The following is a 17,814-nucleotide window of genomic DNA, read 5'->3' on the forward strand; positions in this document are numbered from 1 at the left end:
CACCAAAATGCTCGCCCACTGACAAGCCCATCACTTGTCCCGGTTCGTTACCAAGTAACAAATCCAATATGGCCTCCCCTCTGGTCGGACAATCTACATACTGAGTTAGAAAAGCTTCCTGGACACACTGCACAAACACCGCCCCATCCAATCTACTTGATCTAAAGAGCTTCCAATCAATATTTGGGAATTTGAAATCGCCCATGACTACTACCCTGTGGCTTCTGCACCTTTCCAAAATCTGTTTCCCAATCTATTTCTCCACATCTCTGCTGCAATTGGGGGGCCTATAGTAAACACCCAACAAGGTGACTGCTCCTTTCCTATTTCTGACTTCAGCCCTTACTACCTCCAAAGGCAGATCCCCCTCGAACTGCCTTTCTGCAGCTGTTATACCATTTCTAATTAGCAATGCCACCTCCCCTCCTTTTTTACCACCCACCCCCCCCAAATCTTACTGAAACATCTGTAACCAGGAACCTCCAACAACCATTCCTGTCCCTCTTCTATCCACGTTTCCGTGATGGTCACAACATCGTAGTCCCAAGTACCGATCCACGCCTTAAGATCACCCATCTTTGATGTATGTAATGTTTCTGTCGGGACCTCAAGATCTCCTTCGGATAATCTGATTTTCTGATAATCAAGGTTCCCCTGTCTGGGAATAATTGCAGAATGAATCGGAAATGGAAAATGCAAAAGCTGCTTCTCCAAAAATGATGTTGGAAAGCATGAAAGTGCTTAACAGGTTAAATAGCATCATGGTTTATTTTATGAAGGCTATTACAGAATCATAAATTAATTTGAGGAATTGGGCCAGGAAACATTTCTTCAGTCATCTGTGCAGTTAATTGGGAAATGCATGACTTTCAACCCATGAAACAGCACCATCACAGACTAAATCGAGAAAGATTAACTCAACTAAAGGAAGAAGTTAAATTCATATTGGAGGTTACATTGAATCTAGTCACAGCAGCTATAAAACCAGATCGAACAAAACAACATAATAAATAGAAGCAGCAGAAAGCCATTCACCTGATTCCTATAGAATGGCCCCGCCATTCTATAAGCAGATTCTGCTGCAGGCCTCAATTCCTTTTCCATGCCGGTGTCTTTTAGCCCTCAACTTCTCAATTGCAAAAAGCCATCCACTTTGATTATAATCTTGTGGCACTGATTGGTGGGGGATTGCCTAATTGATGTCAATTCTTGACAAATCAGGACCGTAAGATATAGGGGCAGAATAAGATCATTCGGCTCATTGAGTCATGTTTCTCAACACCATTCTCCTGCCTTCTCCCCATAACCCTTGATCCCCTAACTAGTCAAGAACCTATCTCACTCTGTCTTGAGTGCACTCAATGACTTGGCCTCCTTCGCCTTCTGTGGCAATGCATTCCACAAATTCACCATATAGAACATAGAACATTACAGCACAGTATTAACCGTTGGGCCCTTGATGTTGTGCCGACCTGTGGAACAATCTGAAGCCCTTCTATCCTACACTATTCTATTTTCATCCATATGTTTACCCAATGATCATTTAAATGCCCTTAAAGTTGGCAAGGCTACTGTTGTTGCAAGCAGGGCATTCCATGCCCCTACTACTATCTGAGTAAAAAAACTACCTCTGACATTTGTCCTATATCTATCACCCCTCAATTTAAAGCTAAGTTCTGCTGTGCTAGCCATCACCATCCGAGGAAAAAGGCTCTCACTGTGCACCCTATCTAACCCTCTGTTTATCTTATATGTCTCAATTAAGTCACCTCTCAACCTTCTTCTCTCCAACGAAAGCAGCCTTAAGTCCCTCAGCCTTTCCTCATAAGACCTTCCCTCCATACCAGTCAACATCCTAGTAAATCTCCTCTAAACCCTTTCCAAAGCTTCCACATCCTTCACATAATGTGGTGACCAGAACTGTACACAATACTCCAAGCGCGGCCATACCTGAGACCATGCTCTGAGTGAAGAAATTCCTCCTCAGCTCTGTTCTAGAGTGTCTGGCTGGAAAAATCTAAATTTAACTTTGAATTTTTGTTACCAAAACACAAGGACACAATGGTACAGTCTTTGTTTTAACGATACTACAAAATGCTACATACAGACAGATAGGCTTTCTATCTCTGTATTTACAAGATTGGTTCCTAACCAGAATTTTATAAAACCAATCCCAGACTCTATCATAATCAATTCCAATCACCAGTTTGTACCTTTAACAAAATACATAGCAATTTATTAACAATACAGTAACTTCAGCACAGCAAATATTAAACAACAAAGAAATCTAATTGTCTATTATATAAACTCCAAAACCTTTGTTTTCAGCCCCATTTACACAAAAGACAGACAGACAGACAAACAAACATAGTTAAGGATTAAATATAAGAAAATAACAAAACTGGCTCGATTACTTTAGTGGTTTCTACATTTTACTGTCCAAGGGCATAGATAATGTATTCTTGGTTAATTTTTTGATGGTCGGGTCCTAAAGGACTTTGCTGCTAGACTAGGTCTGTGGCGGGTGGTGAGGTAACCAAAAAAAGAGAAGAGTCATACTTGATCTCAGCTTCATCAAACTGCTTGCCACAGATATATCTGGCCATGACAGTATTGGTAAGAGTGCCCACCACACAGTGCTTGTGGAGGTAAAGATCGACATGAAGAACTTTTGCCCAAAATGTTGATTTTACTGCTCCTCGGATGCTGCCTGAACTGCTGTGCTTTTCCAGCACCACTCTAATCTAGACTCTGGTTTCCAGCATCTGCAATCCTCGTTTTTATCTTGTGAAGGTAAAGTCCTGCTTTCACATTAAGAATCCCCTTCATCACATTGTGTGGCACTACCACTGTGCAAAATAGAATAGATTTTGAACAGATCTAGCAACTCAAGTGTGGGCATCCATGGGACCATCAGCAGCAACAGAATCATACTCCAACACACTATGTAATCTTATGGCCCAGCATATCCCACAGTCTGCTATTAGAATCATACTAGGGAATCAGTTCTGGTCCAATAGAGAGTCCAGGAGGTATGTCAAGAACAGCGGTTTTCCTAAAAGAAATGAGTTGTCAACCTGGAGAAGTTGTAAAACAGGATTAATTGTGTGTCAAATAGTAAAAGCCCACTAGTGATAGATAGAACGAATCAATCCCACAAACAATGCATTACATCTAAGCTCAAAGTTCAAGTGCCGGAAGACCTGGATAATATCCGAGCGTGAGCTGACAAGTGATAAGTAGTTAAACATCACACAACACCAGGTTATAGTCTAACAGGTTTATTTGGAAGCACTAACTTTTGGAGTGCTGCATCATCAACTACCTGATGAAGGAGCAGCGCTCCAAAAGCAAGTGCTTCCAAGTAGACTTGTCGGACTATAACATGGTGTTGTATGATTTTTAACTTTGTCCACCCCAGTCCAATACCAGCTCCTCCACATCATAAGTGGTAAGTAACATTGGCACCAAACTAATACTAGGCAATAATCAACTTCAATAAGAACAATCTAACCATAACCCCTTCACATTCAACAGTATTGCCATCACTGAACTCCCCACTATCAACATCTTGAGCATTACCATTAACCAGAACCTGAATGACAGTGGTTATAAGATCAGGTCAGATGCTAAGAAACCTACAATGAGTAAATTTACAAAGTCTGTCCACCATCTACAAGGTAGAAGTCTGCAGTGTAATCTAAGACTCATCACTTTTCTGGATGTGGAGCTCCAACAGTACTCAAAATATTTGACACTGTCTCAGACAAAGCAGCCTATTTAATGACCATCACATGCACAAACATTCAGTCACTCCATAACTGACGCTCAGTAGCAGTAAAATGAGCTATCTACAAGATGCACTGCAAAAATTCACCAACGATTCATCTTCCAAACCCACAACCTCCTCAACCTAGAAGGACAAGGGCAGCCGATACATTGGGACTTCAGGTTCCCTTCCAATCCACTCACTGTCCTGACTTTCAAATATACAGTGTCATTGGGTCAAAATTTGGGAACTCCCTGCTTCCAGGCATTTTGGGTCTACCTACATCATATGCCATGTAGTGGTATAAGAAGCCAGCTCACCAGCACCTTCTCAAGGACAACTAGAGATGGCTGGCCAAGCCAGACATGCCTGCATCCCATTAGTGACTAAAACAATTGCAAAATAAGAACTTACACTTTTAAAAACAGAATGATGAGGAATATCTTCCCTCAGATGGTTGTGAATCTGTAGAATTCTTTACCTGAGAGCGTCATAAGTGTATTCAAGGCTGAGGAAGACATTTTTTATCAGTAAGGGGAGCAAAGCTTCTGGGGAAAAGGCAGAACAGTAAAGTTGAGGACTATTAGGTCAGCCATGATCTCAATGAATGATGGAGAAAACTCGACAGGCTGAATGGCCTACTCCTATGTTTTGTCTCTGCCTTCTAAACATGATTAAAAGAGCTTTCATTATCTTAGTGATGTTTTCAATACTGCATATTCTGGCAGATCATTGTGAAGATCACCAGAGATGTAATTCAGGTACAACTGATGGGAGCATTATCAATATAATTTTTGGACAATATTTGATGTTTTGTGTACTAAATAAACAGCATGGGAATTGAATTTGTTTTAATTGGATCTATTCTGCTTTCCTTAGAACCCATGAGAATGGCCCTTTTGGTGGAAGTCAAAAGTTGGATAATGTTACTTTGTCGTTACTTGAATGAACAATACAAAGCAAAAATGTCTGCGATATCAATATTTGTCAGTGAACAAATTAAAAATTTGGCACGACCTATTCAGGATTTAGATGATGTTAGGTTTGCAATGGAATCTTTAGCAGAAATACGAAGAAATGAGATACAGATGGATATGACTTTGGGACCAATTGAGGTGTGTGTCCTTTTTAAGTTACAGTGTTTATGTTTTATATTTTGGAACTTGTTCTTTTTCATATTGTTTTCAGGATTTTAGAAACAAAACTAGACCTCATTTAATGATACTCCTTAATTTGCTTTATCTTTTCTGCTTTATTAGTAGTATCTTTCATTGTATACATTGATTTGAAATAACGTTTTCCAACATTCACATAAAATAGCATAGAACTTGAACTGAATAAGAGACAAGCGATTGAAAATTTTTAATCATGTACTCATCAGGAAATATGTGTAAGAATACCACATCTCTTTACACTGCATGAGAATTGGGTGCTGATTGATTGGCAAGTGCATTCTGAATTGGGACAACAGCACACGCAAATTCCACTTACTCTCTTACCTTAAACCAGTGGTTGAGACTTTCTTTGAAGAGGTGAACTGTTGTCGTTATACAAAAAGACTTGTTTGCCATGCTATTCAGATAGTCTAAATTTTAACCCTTCACTGCCTAGTTCCATAATCCATGTACCTGATTAAGGTATTTTTACATTTTAGTTTTTAAGATATCAGTTTGTAGTATTTTCATTTTCCTATTGGGTATCCAGACTTATGTCATGCACCTTACTCTCACTAAACCTGTCAGCTTTACTTCAGTTGTGGGTAAAATATTGGGAAGGGTTATAAGAGATAGGATTTATAATCATCAAGAAAGGAGTAAGTTAATTAGGGATAGTCAACATGGTTTGTGAAGGGTGGGTCACGCACGCCCTCCACCTCCTCCATGATTTTTGCTTCCCCAGCCCCCAACGCCTTATCTTCACCATGGACATCCAGTCCCTATACACGTCCATCTCCCATCACAAAGGCCTCAAAGCCTTCCACTTCTTCCTTTCCCACCGACCTAACCAGTACCTTTCTACTGACAATCTCCTTCGACTGACTGAACTGGTTCTCACTCTGAACAACTTCTCTGAACGACTTCTCTTTCCAATCCTCCCACTTCCTCCAAACCAAAGTAGTAGCCATGGGCACCAGCATGGGCCCCAGCTATGCCTGCCTCGTCATTGGATATGTGGAACAGTCCATCTTTCTCAGCTGCACTGCCACCACCCCCCACCTTTTCTTCCGCCACATTGATGACTGTATTGGCGCTACCTCGTGCTCCCACGAGGAGGTTGAACAGTTCATCCACTTCACTAACACCTTCCACCCCGACCTCAAATTTACCTGGACCGTCTCAGACTCCTCCCTCTCCTTCATAGACCTCGCCATTTCTATCTTGGGTGACTGACTCAACACGGACATTTACTATAAACTGACCGACTCCCACAGCGACCTAGATTACACCTCCTCCCACCTTGCACCCTGTAAAAACGCCATCCCATATTCCCAATTCCTTCGCCTTCGCCGCATCTGCTCCCAGGAGGACCAATTCCAATACCGAACAACCCAGGTGGCCTCCTTCTTCAAAGACTGCAATTTCCCCTCAGACGTGGTCGACAATACTCTCCACCACATCTCCTCCACTTCCCGCTCCACCGCCCTTGAACCCTGCCCCTCCAATCGCCACCAAGACAGAACCCCACTAGTCCTCACCTACCACCCCACCAACCTCCAGATACATCGGATCATCCTTCGTCATTTCCGCCACCTTCAAACAGACCCCACCACCAAGGATATATTTCCCTCCCTGCCCCTATCAGCATTCCGGAAAGACCACTCCCTCTGCGACTCCCTCGTCAGGTCCACCCCCCCCCACCAACCCAACCTCCACTCCCGGCACTTTCCCCTGCAACCACAAGAAATGCAAAACTTGCGCCCACACCTCCCCCCTCACTTCTCTCCAAGGCCCCAAGGGATCCTTCAATATCTGTCACAAATTCACCTGCACCTCTGCACATCAATTACTGCATCCGCTGCACCCAATGTGGCCTCCTCTACATTGGGGAGACAGGCCACCTACTTGCAGAAGGTTTCAGAGAACACCTCTGGGACACTCGCACCAACCAACCCAACCACCCCGTGGCGAAACACTTTAACTCCCCCTCCCACTCCACCAAGGACATGCAGGTCCTTGGCCTCCTCCATCGCCAGACCATGGCAACTTGACACCTGGAGGAAGAGCGCCTCATCTTCCGCCTAGGAACCTCCAACCACAAGGGATGAATGCAGATTTCTCCAGCTTCCTTATTTCCCTTCCCCCCATCTTATCTCAGTCCCAACCCTCAGACTCAGCACCGCCTTCTTGACCTGCAATCTTCTTCCCGACCTCTTTGCCCCCACCCCTGCTCCGGCCTATCACCTTAATCTCCTTCCACCTATCGCATTCCCAACGCCCCTCCCCCAAGTCCCTCCTCCCTACCTTTTATCTTAGTCTGCTTGGCACACCTTCCTGAAGAAGGGCTTATGCCCGAAACATCGATTCTCCTGCTCCTTGGATGCTGCCTGACCTGTTGTGCTTTTCCAGCAACACGTTTTTCAGCTCTGATCTCCAGCATCTGCAGTCCTCACTTTCTCCTAGAAGGGTGGGTCATGCCTCACAAACCTTATTGAGTTCTTTGAGAAGGTGACCAAACAGGTGGATGAGGGTAAAATGGTTGATGTGGTGTATATGAATTTCAGTAAGGCATTTGAGAAGGTTCCCCATGGTAGGCCATTGCACAAAATACGGAGGCATGGAATTGAGGGTGATTTAGTGGTTTGGATCAGAAATTGGCTAGCTGAAAGAAGACAGAACGTGGTGGTTGGTAGGAAGTATTCAGCCTGGAGTTCAGTCATTAGTGGGGTACCGCAAGGATCTGTTTTGGGTCCACTGTTGTTTATCATTTTTATAAACCTGGATGAGGGCATAGAAGGATGGGTTAGTAAATTTGCAGATGACGCTAAGGTTGGTAGAGTTGTGGATAGTGATGAAGGATGTTGTAGGTTACAGAGAGACGTAGATAAGCTGCAGAGCTGGGCTGAGAGGTGGCAAATGGAGTTTGATGTGGAAAAGTGTGAGGTGATTCACTTTGGAAGGAGTAACAGGAATGCAGAATACTTGTCTAATGGTAAGATTCTTGGTAGTGTAGATGAGCAGAGAAATCATGGTGTCCAGGTACGTAGATCCTTGGAGGTTGCCACCCAGATTGACAGGGTTGTTAAGAAGGCATACTGTGTGTTAGCTTTATTGGTAGAGGGATTCAGTTTCGGAACCTTGAGATCATGCATGCACCAAACTCTGGTGTGGCCACATTTGGAGTATTGCGTACAGTTCTAGTCACCGCATTGTAGGAAGGATATGGAAGTTTTGGAAAGGGTTCAGAGGAAGTTTACTTGGATGTTGCCTGGTATGAAGGGAAGGTCTCACAAGAAAAGGCTGAGAGACTTGAGGCTGATTTCGTTAAAGAGAAGGTTGGGAGGTGACTTAATTGAGACATAGAAGAGTTAGGTAGGTTGGACAGTGACAGCCTTTTTCCTCAGATGTTGATGGCTAGCATGAGGGTACATAGCTTTAAATTCCAGGGGGATAGATATAGGACAGATGTCAGAGGTAGTTTCTTTACTCAAGACAGTGGTAGGAGCGTGGAATGCACTGCCTGTAACAGTAGTAGATTCACCAACTTTAAGAGCATTTAAATGGTCATTGGATAGGCATATAGATGAGAATGGAATAGTCTAAGTTCGATAGGCGACAGATTGGTTACACAAGATGACGCAACATCAAGGGCCAAAGGGCCTGTATTGCACTGTAATGTTATATGCTCTATGTTCTATGTTCTAAACTTTACATGAAACCAATTTTGCTTATACTGTGAGCAAAATGGTATAGAGGTCTGAGTGACATTGCCTATGGCGAAATGCATGTTCATAGTTCCTTGAAAGTAGAGTCGCAGGTAGGTAGATAGTGAAGAAGGCTTTTAGTAAGCTTTGTGTTATTGGTCAGACCATTGAGTATACGAGTTGGGAGGTCATGTTGCCGCTGTACAGGGCATTGTGTGTCGTTCTGGTCTCCTTCCTATCAGAAGGATGTTGTGAAACTTGAAAGGGTTCAGAATGGATATACCAGGATGTGGTCAGGGTTGGAGGACTTGAGCTATCGAGAGAGGCTGAAAAGGCTGGGGCTATTTTCCCTGGAGCGTCAGAGGCCGAGAGGTGACCTTATAGAGGTTTATAAAATCATGAGGGGCATGGATAGGATAAATAGACGAGGTATTTTCCTTGGGGTAGAGGATTTTAGAACTAGAGGGCATGGGTTTAGGATGAGAGGGGAAAAATATAAAAGGGACCTAAGGAGCAACTTTTTCATGCAGAGGGTGGTGCGTGTATGGAATGAACTACCAGAGGAAGTGGTGGAGATTGGTACAACTACAACATTTCAAAGGCATCTGGATGGGTATATAAATAGGAAGGATTCAGGGGTATATGGGACAGATGCTGGCAAATGGGATTGGATTAGGTTAGGATACCTGGTCGGCATGAATGAGTTGGACCAAAGGGCCTGTTTCCATGCTGTACATCTCTATGACTCTATTTGTAGCAAAATGGGGCAACAAGTGCAGTGAGGTCCATGTCAACATCAAGGTCATCTCGTTCCATCTTGTATGGTTTTCACAAGTCACTGGCAATATTCTTACTGTACAGTGGGGGGAGGAGTGGGGGGGGGGTTTTCAATTCACAAGGATTAATGTTTGTTATACAAATCGCCTAATTAATATTAAGACTCCCATCTGACCTAACTTTCTTGACTTTGGTTTCCTTATCAAGTTGTCCCAGAGAGAGCAATGGCAGATGCAGTTTACCACTTACTCAGAGTAAGTATCACATTGGAAACCAGGCACCAACATCTCAGGGTATACTTATGGGCACTGGCCACACATACCCCATGTCTATGACCATAAAATCTGGCACATCAAATATCAAAGCATCAGAAAATATCATCACAAAACTACTTCAAAGAGAAAATGGTAGAACTTACACTGGAGGACTAGAGAAGGACATTTACATTATATTCTATAAATACTATACTGTTTTAACCCAGGTTTCAACTATGGACCAGTCTGGTGTCAAGACCTCCAGCACTGATCCTGTGGAAGAATGATGACCATACTGGCACCACCCCATCCATTAGAATCTTCAACACATGATTCACAAAGTGTTGAACCAATTTCCCTGCTTCTGTCATGTCTGGGGCAAATATCAGCAATTATGCAGAGCAGTTCTGGACTGACAGTGCTTCTCTAGGTGCCTAATGGGCTTTTAAAGGTGGAGTGGTGCAAGGTATGCTGGTGAATTCTAGGAAAGGCACATAGTATGATGGGATAGAATTTGAACATGAGAGATGCCATGTGATCGATAATTATGAGGCTTACATTGCCTCATAAGCAACACCCCCCCCCCCCCCCAAAACATCAACACAACTTGGACTTATTCAGTAAAAATTAAGAATCAGCCCATTGTTTCTTAAGCTTCTGTTATGATGCAGTGATAGCATCCCTACTCCTTTTTGAGTGAGAGCAGCAGCGGAGGTAAGGCGAACCAGGAAGGCTACAGCTAAGAGAAAGTGAGGACTGCAGATGCTGGGGATCAGAGCTGAAAAATGTGTGGCTGGAAAAGAGCAACAGGTCAGGCAGCATCAAAGGAGAAGGAGAGTCGACATTTCGGGCATAAGCCCTTCTTCAAGAATGAGGAGGGTGTGCCAAGCAGGCTAAGATAAAAGGTAGGGAGGAGGGACTTTGGGGAGGGGCGTTGGGAATGCGATAGGTGGAAGGAGGTTAAGGTGAGGGTGATAGGCCGGAGAGGGGATGGGGGCAGAGAGGTTGGGAAGAAGATTGCAGGTCAAGAAGGCGGTGCTGAGTCTGAGGGTTGGGCCTGAGAAAAGGTAGGGGGAGGGGAAGTGAGGAAGCTGGACAAATCTGTATTTATCCCGTGTGGTTGGAGGATTCCTAGGCGGAAGATGAGTCGCTCTTCCTCCAGGCGTCGTGTTGCCATGGTCTGGCAATGGCGGAGGCCAAGGACCTGCATGTCCTTGGCGGAGTGGGAGGGGGAATTAAAGTATTCAGCCACGGGGCGGTTGGGTTGGTTGGTGCGGGTGTTCCAGAGGTGTTCTCTGAAACGTTCCGGAAGTAGGCTGCCTGTCTCCCCAATGTATATGAGGCCACATCGGGTGCAGCAGATGCAGTAAATGATGTGTGTGGAGGTGCAGGTGAATTTCTGATGGATAATGAAGGATCCCTTGGGGCCTTGGAGAGAAGTGAGGGGGGAGGTGTGGGCGCAAGTTTTGCATTTTTTTGCGGTTACAGGGGAAGGTGCGGGGAGTGGAGGTTGGGTTGGTGGGGGGTGTGGACCTGACGAGGGAGTTGTGGAGGGAGTGGTCTTTCCGGAATGCTGATAGGGGAGGGGAGGGAAATGTATCCTTGGTGGTGGGGTCTGTTTGGAGGTGGCGGAAATGACGAAGGATGATCCGATGTATCTGGAGGTTGGTGGGGTGGTAGGTGAGGACTAGTGGGCTTCTGTCCTGGTGGCGATTGGAGGGGCAGGGTTCAAGGGCGGAGGAGCGGGAAGTGGAGGAGATGCAGCGGAGAGCATCGTCAACCACATCTGAGGGGAAATTGCGGTCTTTGAAGAAGGAGGCCATCTGGGTTGTTCGGTATTGGAATTGGTCCTCCTGGGAGCAGATGCGGCGAAGGCGAAAGAATTGGGAATATGGGATGGCGTTTTTACAGGGCGCAGGGTGGGAAGAAGTGTAATCTAGGTAGCTGTGGGATCCAGTCGGTTTATAGTATACGTCCGTGTTGAGTCGGTCGTCCGAGATAGAGATGGAAAGGTCTAGGAAGGGGAGGGAGGAGTCTGAGACGGTCCAGGTAAATTTGAGGTCGGGGTGGAAGGTGTTAGTAAAGTGGATGAACTGTTCAACCTCCTCGTGGGAGCACGAGGTAGGGCCGATACAGTCATCAATGTGGCGGAGGAAAAGGTGGGAGGTGGTGCCAGTGTAGCTGCGGAAGATGGATTGTTCCACATATCCAACGAAGAGGCAGGCTGAACACTTTAATTCCCCCTCCCACTCCGCTAAGGAGATGCGGGTCCTTGGCCTCCTCCATTGCCAGACCATGGCAACACGACGCTTGGAGGAAGAGCAACTCATCTTCCGCCTAGGAACCCTCCAACCACAAGGGAAGAATACAGATTTCTCCAGCTGCCTCATTTCCCCTCCCCCCCACCTTTTCTTAGTCCCAACCTTCAGACTCAGCACCACCTTCTTGACCTGCAATCTTCTTCCCGACCTTTCTGCCCCCACCTCCTCTCCGGCCTAGCACCCTCACCTTAACCTCCTTCCACCTATCGCATTCCCAACGCCCCTGCCCCAAGTCCCTCCTCCCTACCTTTTATCTTAGCCTGCTTGGCACACCCTCCTCATTCCTGAAGAAGGGCTTATGCCCAAAATGTCGATTCTCCTTCTCCTTTGATGCTGCCTGACCTGCTGCGCTTTTCCAGCAACACATTTTTAGGCTACAGCTAAGGAGTGTGAGCAGCTGCGGAAGTGACGCCGACCAAAGGGGCTGTCAGGAAGGAAACGAGTGAGTATAATTACTTATCCTTCAACACCAGCGACCTTTTTGAGTGGGAGCAGCAGCGGAGGTAAGGCGAACCAGGAAGGCTACAGCTAAGGAGTGGGACTAGCTGCGGAAGTGACGCGGACCAGAGGGGCTGCCAGGTAGGAAAGTAAGTGACCATATATATTAACAAGGCGGCTTGAAAACCGTGTTAGGGATTTGGAGCTGGAGCTGGATGAACTGCGGATCATTTGGGAGGCTGAGGCAGTAATTGAGAGGAGTTACCAGCAGTTGGTCACTCCTGAGGCTCAGGATAAGGATAGTTGGGTTACAGTCAGAGAGAGGAAAGCAGACAGACAGACAGTGCAGTGATCCCCACTGGACATTCCCCTCAGCAATAAGTATATCGTTTTGGATACTGCTGAGGGGGATGACCTACCAGAGGAAAACCATAGTGGTCAGTTCTCTGGCACTGAGCCTGACACTGTGGCCCAGAAGGGAAGGGGGCAGAATAGAAAAGCACTCATGGTAGGAGACTCGATTGTTAGGAAAATTGACAGGAGACTTTGTGGTCAGGATCGGGATTCCCAGAAGGTATGTTGCCTCCCTGGTGCCAGGGTCCGGGACATCTCTGATCGGGTGTATAAGATTCTGAAAGGGGAGGGCGAACAGCCAGAAATCGTGTTACATCTTGGCACCAATGATATAGCCAGGAAAAGGATCAAGGATATAAAAAGTGATTTCAGGGAGTTAGGGTGGAAGCTGAAGAGCAGGATAAACAGAGTAGTGTTCTCGGGTTTACTACCGGTGCCACAAGATAGCAAAGCGAGTAACAGGAAGCGGGCGCAGCTTAACACGTGGCTGCGCAGCTGGTGTAGGAGGGAGGGCTTCAGATATGTAGATAATTGGGATGCCTTCTGGGGAAGGTGGGACCTGTACATGAAGGACGGGTTGCACCTGAACTGGAAAGGGACCAATGTCCTGAGTGGAAGGTTTGCTCGAGTTGTTCAGGAGCGTTTAAACTACTATGGCACGGGGGTGGGAACCTGAGCTATAGGCCGGTGGTGAGAGTTAATGGAGATGAGGCAATAGCAAGAGTAGCACAGCCAGTGGGAAGGAATTTCCTTGGAAAGAACCAAGGGATCGATGAAAGTGTGTTTGCTTTAATGCAAGGATTATCAGGAATAAAAGTGATGAGCTTAGAGCATGGATCAGTACCTGGTGCTATGATGTTGTGGCCATAACAGAGACATGGGTTTCTCAGGGGCACGAATGGTTGCTGGATGTTCCAGGGTTTAGAACATATAAAAGGAATAGGGAGGGGGAAAAGAGGAGGGGGTGTAGCACTGCTAATCAGAGAGGGTATCACAGTTACAGAAGTCACCATTGTCGAGGAGGGTCTGCCTACTGAGTCAGTATGAGTGGAATTAGGAACAGTAAGGGAGCAGTCACCTCATTAGGGGTTTACTACAGCCCCCCCAATAGCAGCAGGGTGATTGAAGAAAGCATAGGTTGGCAGATTTTGGAAAAGTGTGAATGTATAGGGTTGTTGTAATGGGTGACTTTAATTTTCCCAATATTGATTGAAACCTCCTTTGAACAGATGGTTTGGAAGGAGCTGTTTTTGTAAGGTGTGTTCAGGAAGGTTTCGTAACTCAGTACGTTGACAGGCCGAAAGAGGGGAGTGGCGATTTTGGATTTGGTGCTCGGCAATGTGCTGGGGCAGGTGTCAGATCTTGCGGTGGGGGAGCATTTTGGTGATAGTGACCACAACTGCCTCACATTCTACATAGCTATGGAGAAGGAGAGAAGCAGGCACAATGGGAGGATATTTAATTGGGGAAGAGGAAACAATGATGCTATCAGACGTGATTTGGGAAGCATGGACTGGGAGCAATTGTTCCATGGAAAGGGCACTATAGACATGTGGAGACTGTTTAAGGAGCAGTTTTTGCGAGTGATGCACAAATGTGTTCCTCTGAGACAGGCAAGAAGGGGTAAGATAAAGGAAACTTGGATGACGAGAGCAGTGGAGCTTCTCGTCAAAAGAAAGAAGGCAGCTTATGTAAGGTGGAGGAAGCAAGGGTCTTGCTCAGCTCTAGGGGATTACAGGCAGGCAAGGAAGGAGCTCAAAAATCATCTGAGGAGAGCCAGGAGGGGGCACAAAAAATGCTTGGCAGGAAGGATTAGGGAGAATCCAAAGGTATTTTACACGTATGTGAGGAATAAGAGAATGATCAAAGAAAGAGTAGGGCTGATCAGGGATAGCATAGGGAACTTATATATAGAGTCTGAGGAGGTAGGGGAAGCCCTAAATGAGTTTTTTGCTTCTGTCTTTACTAAAGAAAAGGACCTTGCAGTGAATGAAACCACTGAGGAGCAGGTAAGCATGCTGGAACAGATAGAGATTGAGGAAACTGATGTCCTGAAAATTTTGACAAACACTAAGATTGACAAGTCGCCAGGGCCAGATCAGATTTGTCCTCAGCTGAGTTGGGAAGCGAGAAATGTGATTGTTTCACTGCTTGTGAAGATCTTTGTGTCCTCGCTCTCCACCAGAGTCATACCTGAGGACTGGTGGGAGGCAAATATACTTCCTCTCTTCCAGAAAGGAAATAGGGAAACCCCTGGAATTACAGACCAGTCAGTCTCACGTCTGTCGTCTGCAAGGTGTTAGAAAGGATTCTGAGGGATAGGATTTATGACCATCTGGAAGAGCATGGCTTGATTCAGGGAGGTCAGCACGGGTTTGTGAGGGGCAGGTCATGCCTCACAAATCTTATTGAGTTCTTTGAGGATGTTCCTAGACAAGTTGATGAGGGTCGACTGGTGGATGTGGTGTATATGGACTTCAGTAAGGCATTTGATAAGGTTCCCCATGGTAGGCTCGTTCAGAAGATCAGGAGGAATGGGATACAGGGAAATTTAGCTGGCTGGATACAGAATTGGCTGGTCAACAGAAGACAGCAAGTGGTAGTGGAAGGAAAGTATTCTGCCTGGAAGTCAGTGGTGAGTGGTGTTCCACAGGGCTCTGTTCTTGGGCCTCTACCCTTTGTAATTTTTATTAATGACTTGGATGAGGAGATTGAAGGATGGGTTAGCAAGTTTGCAGACGACACAAAGGTTGGCGGTGTCGTTGACAATACAGAGGACTGTTGTAGGCTGCAGCATGACATTGTCAGGATGCAGAGATGGGCTGAGAGGTGGCAGATGGAGTTCAACCTGGATAAATGCGAAGTGATGCATTTTGGAAGGTCGAACCTGAAAGTTGAGTACAGGATTAAAGACAGGATTCTTGGCAGTGTGGAGGAACAGCGGGATCTTGGTGTGCAGGTACATAGATCCCTTAAAATTGCCACCCAAGTGGACAGGGTTGTTAAGAAAGCATATTGTGTTTTGGCTTTCATTAACAGGGGGATTGAGTTTAAGAGCCGTGAGATCTTGTTGCAGCTCTATAAAACTTTGGTTAGACCGCACTTGGAATACTGTGTCCAGCCCTATTATAGGAAAGATGTGGATGCTTTGGAGAGGGTTCAGAGGAGGTTTACCAGGATGCTGCCTGGAATGGAGGGCTTATCTTACGAAGAGTGGTTGACTGTGCTCGGACTTTTTTCATTGGAAAAAAGAAGGAAGAGAGGGGACCTAATTGAGGTGTACAAGATAATGAGAGGCATAGATAGAGTTGATAGCCAGAGACTTTTTCCCAGGGCAGAAATTGTTAACACGAGGAGTCATTGTTTTAAGCTGTTTGGCGGAAAGTATAGAGAGGATATCAGAGGTGGGTTCTTTACACAGAGAGTTGTGAGAGCATGGAATGCGTTGCCAGCAGCAGTTGTGGAAGCAAGGTCATTGGGGATATTTAAGAGACTGCTGGACATGCATATGGTCACAGAAATTTGAGGGTTCGTACATTAGGTTTACCTTAAATGACACTCAATGGTCGGCCCAATATCGTGGGCTGAAGGGCCTGTTCTGTGCTATACTGTTCTATGTTCTATGTACTCCTGGACTGAGAAGCTCAGGTTCAAGGCTCACTTGTTCCAGAGGTGTGTAATAACATCTCTAAACAGGTTGATTAGAAAATAGGTGAAAAGTTAAACTTACTTTGAAGATGTTTTTGATTAGTGATCTGAATAGCTATTAGCTCTTTATGGCTCAGTCTTAAATTAGTCTACCAATCACCTTAGCACCTTGGAATATTTTTGCAATGTTAAAGATATTATGCAACTGCAAGTTGTTACGATTGTAATTGTTGAAGGTACACTCCAAGTACAAGCTGTTCAATGCTTTTGTTGCTCTAATGAGCATTTAGTAACCTGCTATGAAGATAAAGGAATAGATTTTGAAGAACATTAAAGAGAAATGCAAAAAATACTGATAGGAACTTCAGTTATCCTGATATAGATTGGCATACTAATTTGTAATGGAAAAAGAGGAGGACAAATTTCTGAAAAGTGTGCAGAGAACTTTCAGGATTCAGAAACAGTGCTGAACCTAAAGAATTGCGTGGAATATTTTTCTCTTAAGTAGCATTTAGGAACAATGTAGTGAACAGAACATTAACAGGTCTGGAATGGTTGTGGGAACGGACAAGATGATTCATGCACAAAAATATTTGTTAGGAGGAGAATTTGCACTGGAGTGCTGTTTTGTTGCATTAGAGCGTTACTGGAGTTTGCTGAAACAGGGAGTAGGTGAAAGAGGGAGCATATGCTCAGTCCAAAAATAAGCAGTGTACCCTTCTGTTAATTAAACTAAACACCCAGAAAAGCTCATCTTGCCTCATAATCTATTAAAATATGAGGGACAGAGAACTCCCAAATTCCACTATTGAAAGAATTTTTTTTTAACATTAAACTGCAACTACTCGCAACTCTAAGCCTCTTTTCTCTTAACTGCTGATTATCTGTCTCCAACTCTATAACAATATGCTGTTCCAATAAGCCACTTAATAAAATTACATCAACTTAATTTCAAAACCACATAGCGAATGTCTTTTCATTTCTTCTTCGAGCTAAAGATCTCCCTGGGTGAACTTTTTTTTACTGCGAATATGTTTCATATGAAAAGGTACTTCTGGTAGAGTGTTTCCTACTTTCTTGTGTCTCTCTCAATGGCAGTTGCTCTGTCTGCAATTTTCAAAATGTCCACATTTTTATATCCACAACATTGGAACATCTCATGAGTTCAATGTTGACAAAACAATAAATCTAAACTTGATTGGGTTTTAGTATCCTGAGGCATAATTTAAACTGATTGGTTAAATTTGAATTGTTATCAAAACAGCAACCAAAACACAGGTATCCATTTCACAGCTAAATGTTACATATTTTCAATTTTCCAATACACATATGGTGCCAGTGGCAGGACTCTTTGAATGATTAAGAGAAGCAAAACTGCTAATAAACTTAAAG

At 44.8% G+C, this 17,814-nt stretch overlaps 1 protein-coding gene across 1 annotated transcript in view; it reads left to right on the forward strand.

Annotated features, from left to right (window-relative positions):
• The window catches only part of LOC140453953 (dynein axonemal heavy chain 8-like), a 1,210,036-nt gene that overhangs the window by 581,176 nt on the left and 611,046 nt on the right, over positions 1-17,814 (forward strand). The window contains exon 31 of the mRNA XM_072548830.1: positions 4,649-4,884. Within this exon, the coding sequence (XP_072404931.1) occupies positions 4,649-4,884 (236 nt within the window). The remainder of the gene's footprint in view (positions 1-4,648; positions 4,885-17,814) is intronic.

Source organism: Chiloscyllium punctatum, chromosome 3 (assembly GCF_047496795.1).
Source record: "Chiloscyllium punctatum isolate Juve2018m chromosome 3, sChiPun1.3, whole genome shotgun sequence".
NCBI lineage: Eukaryota > Metazoa > Chordata > Chondrichthyes > Orectolobiformes > Hemiscylliidae > Chiloscyllium > Chiloscyllium punctatum.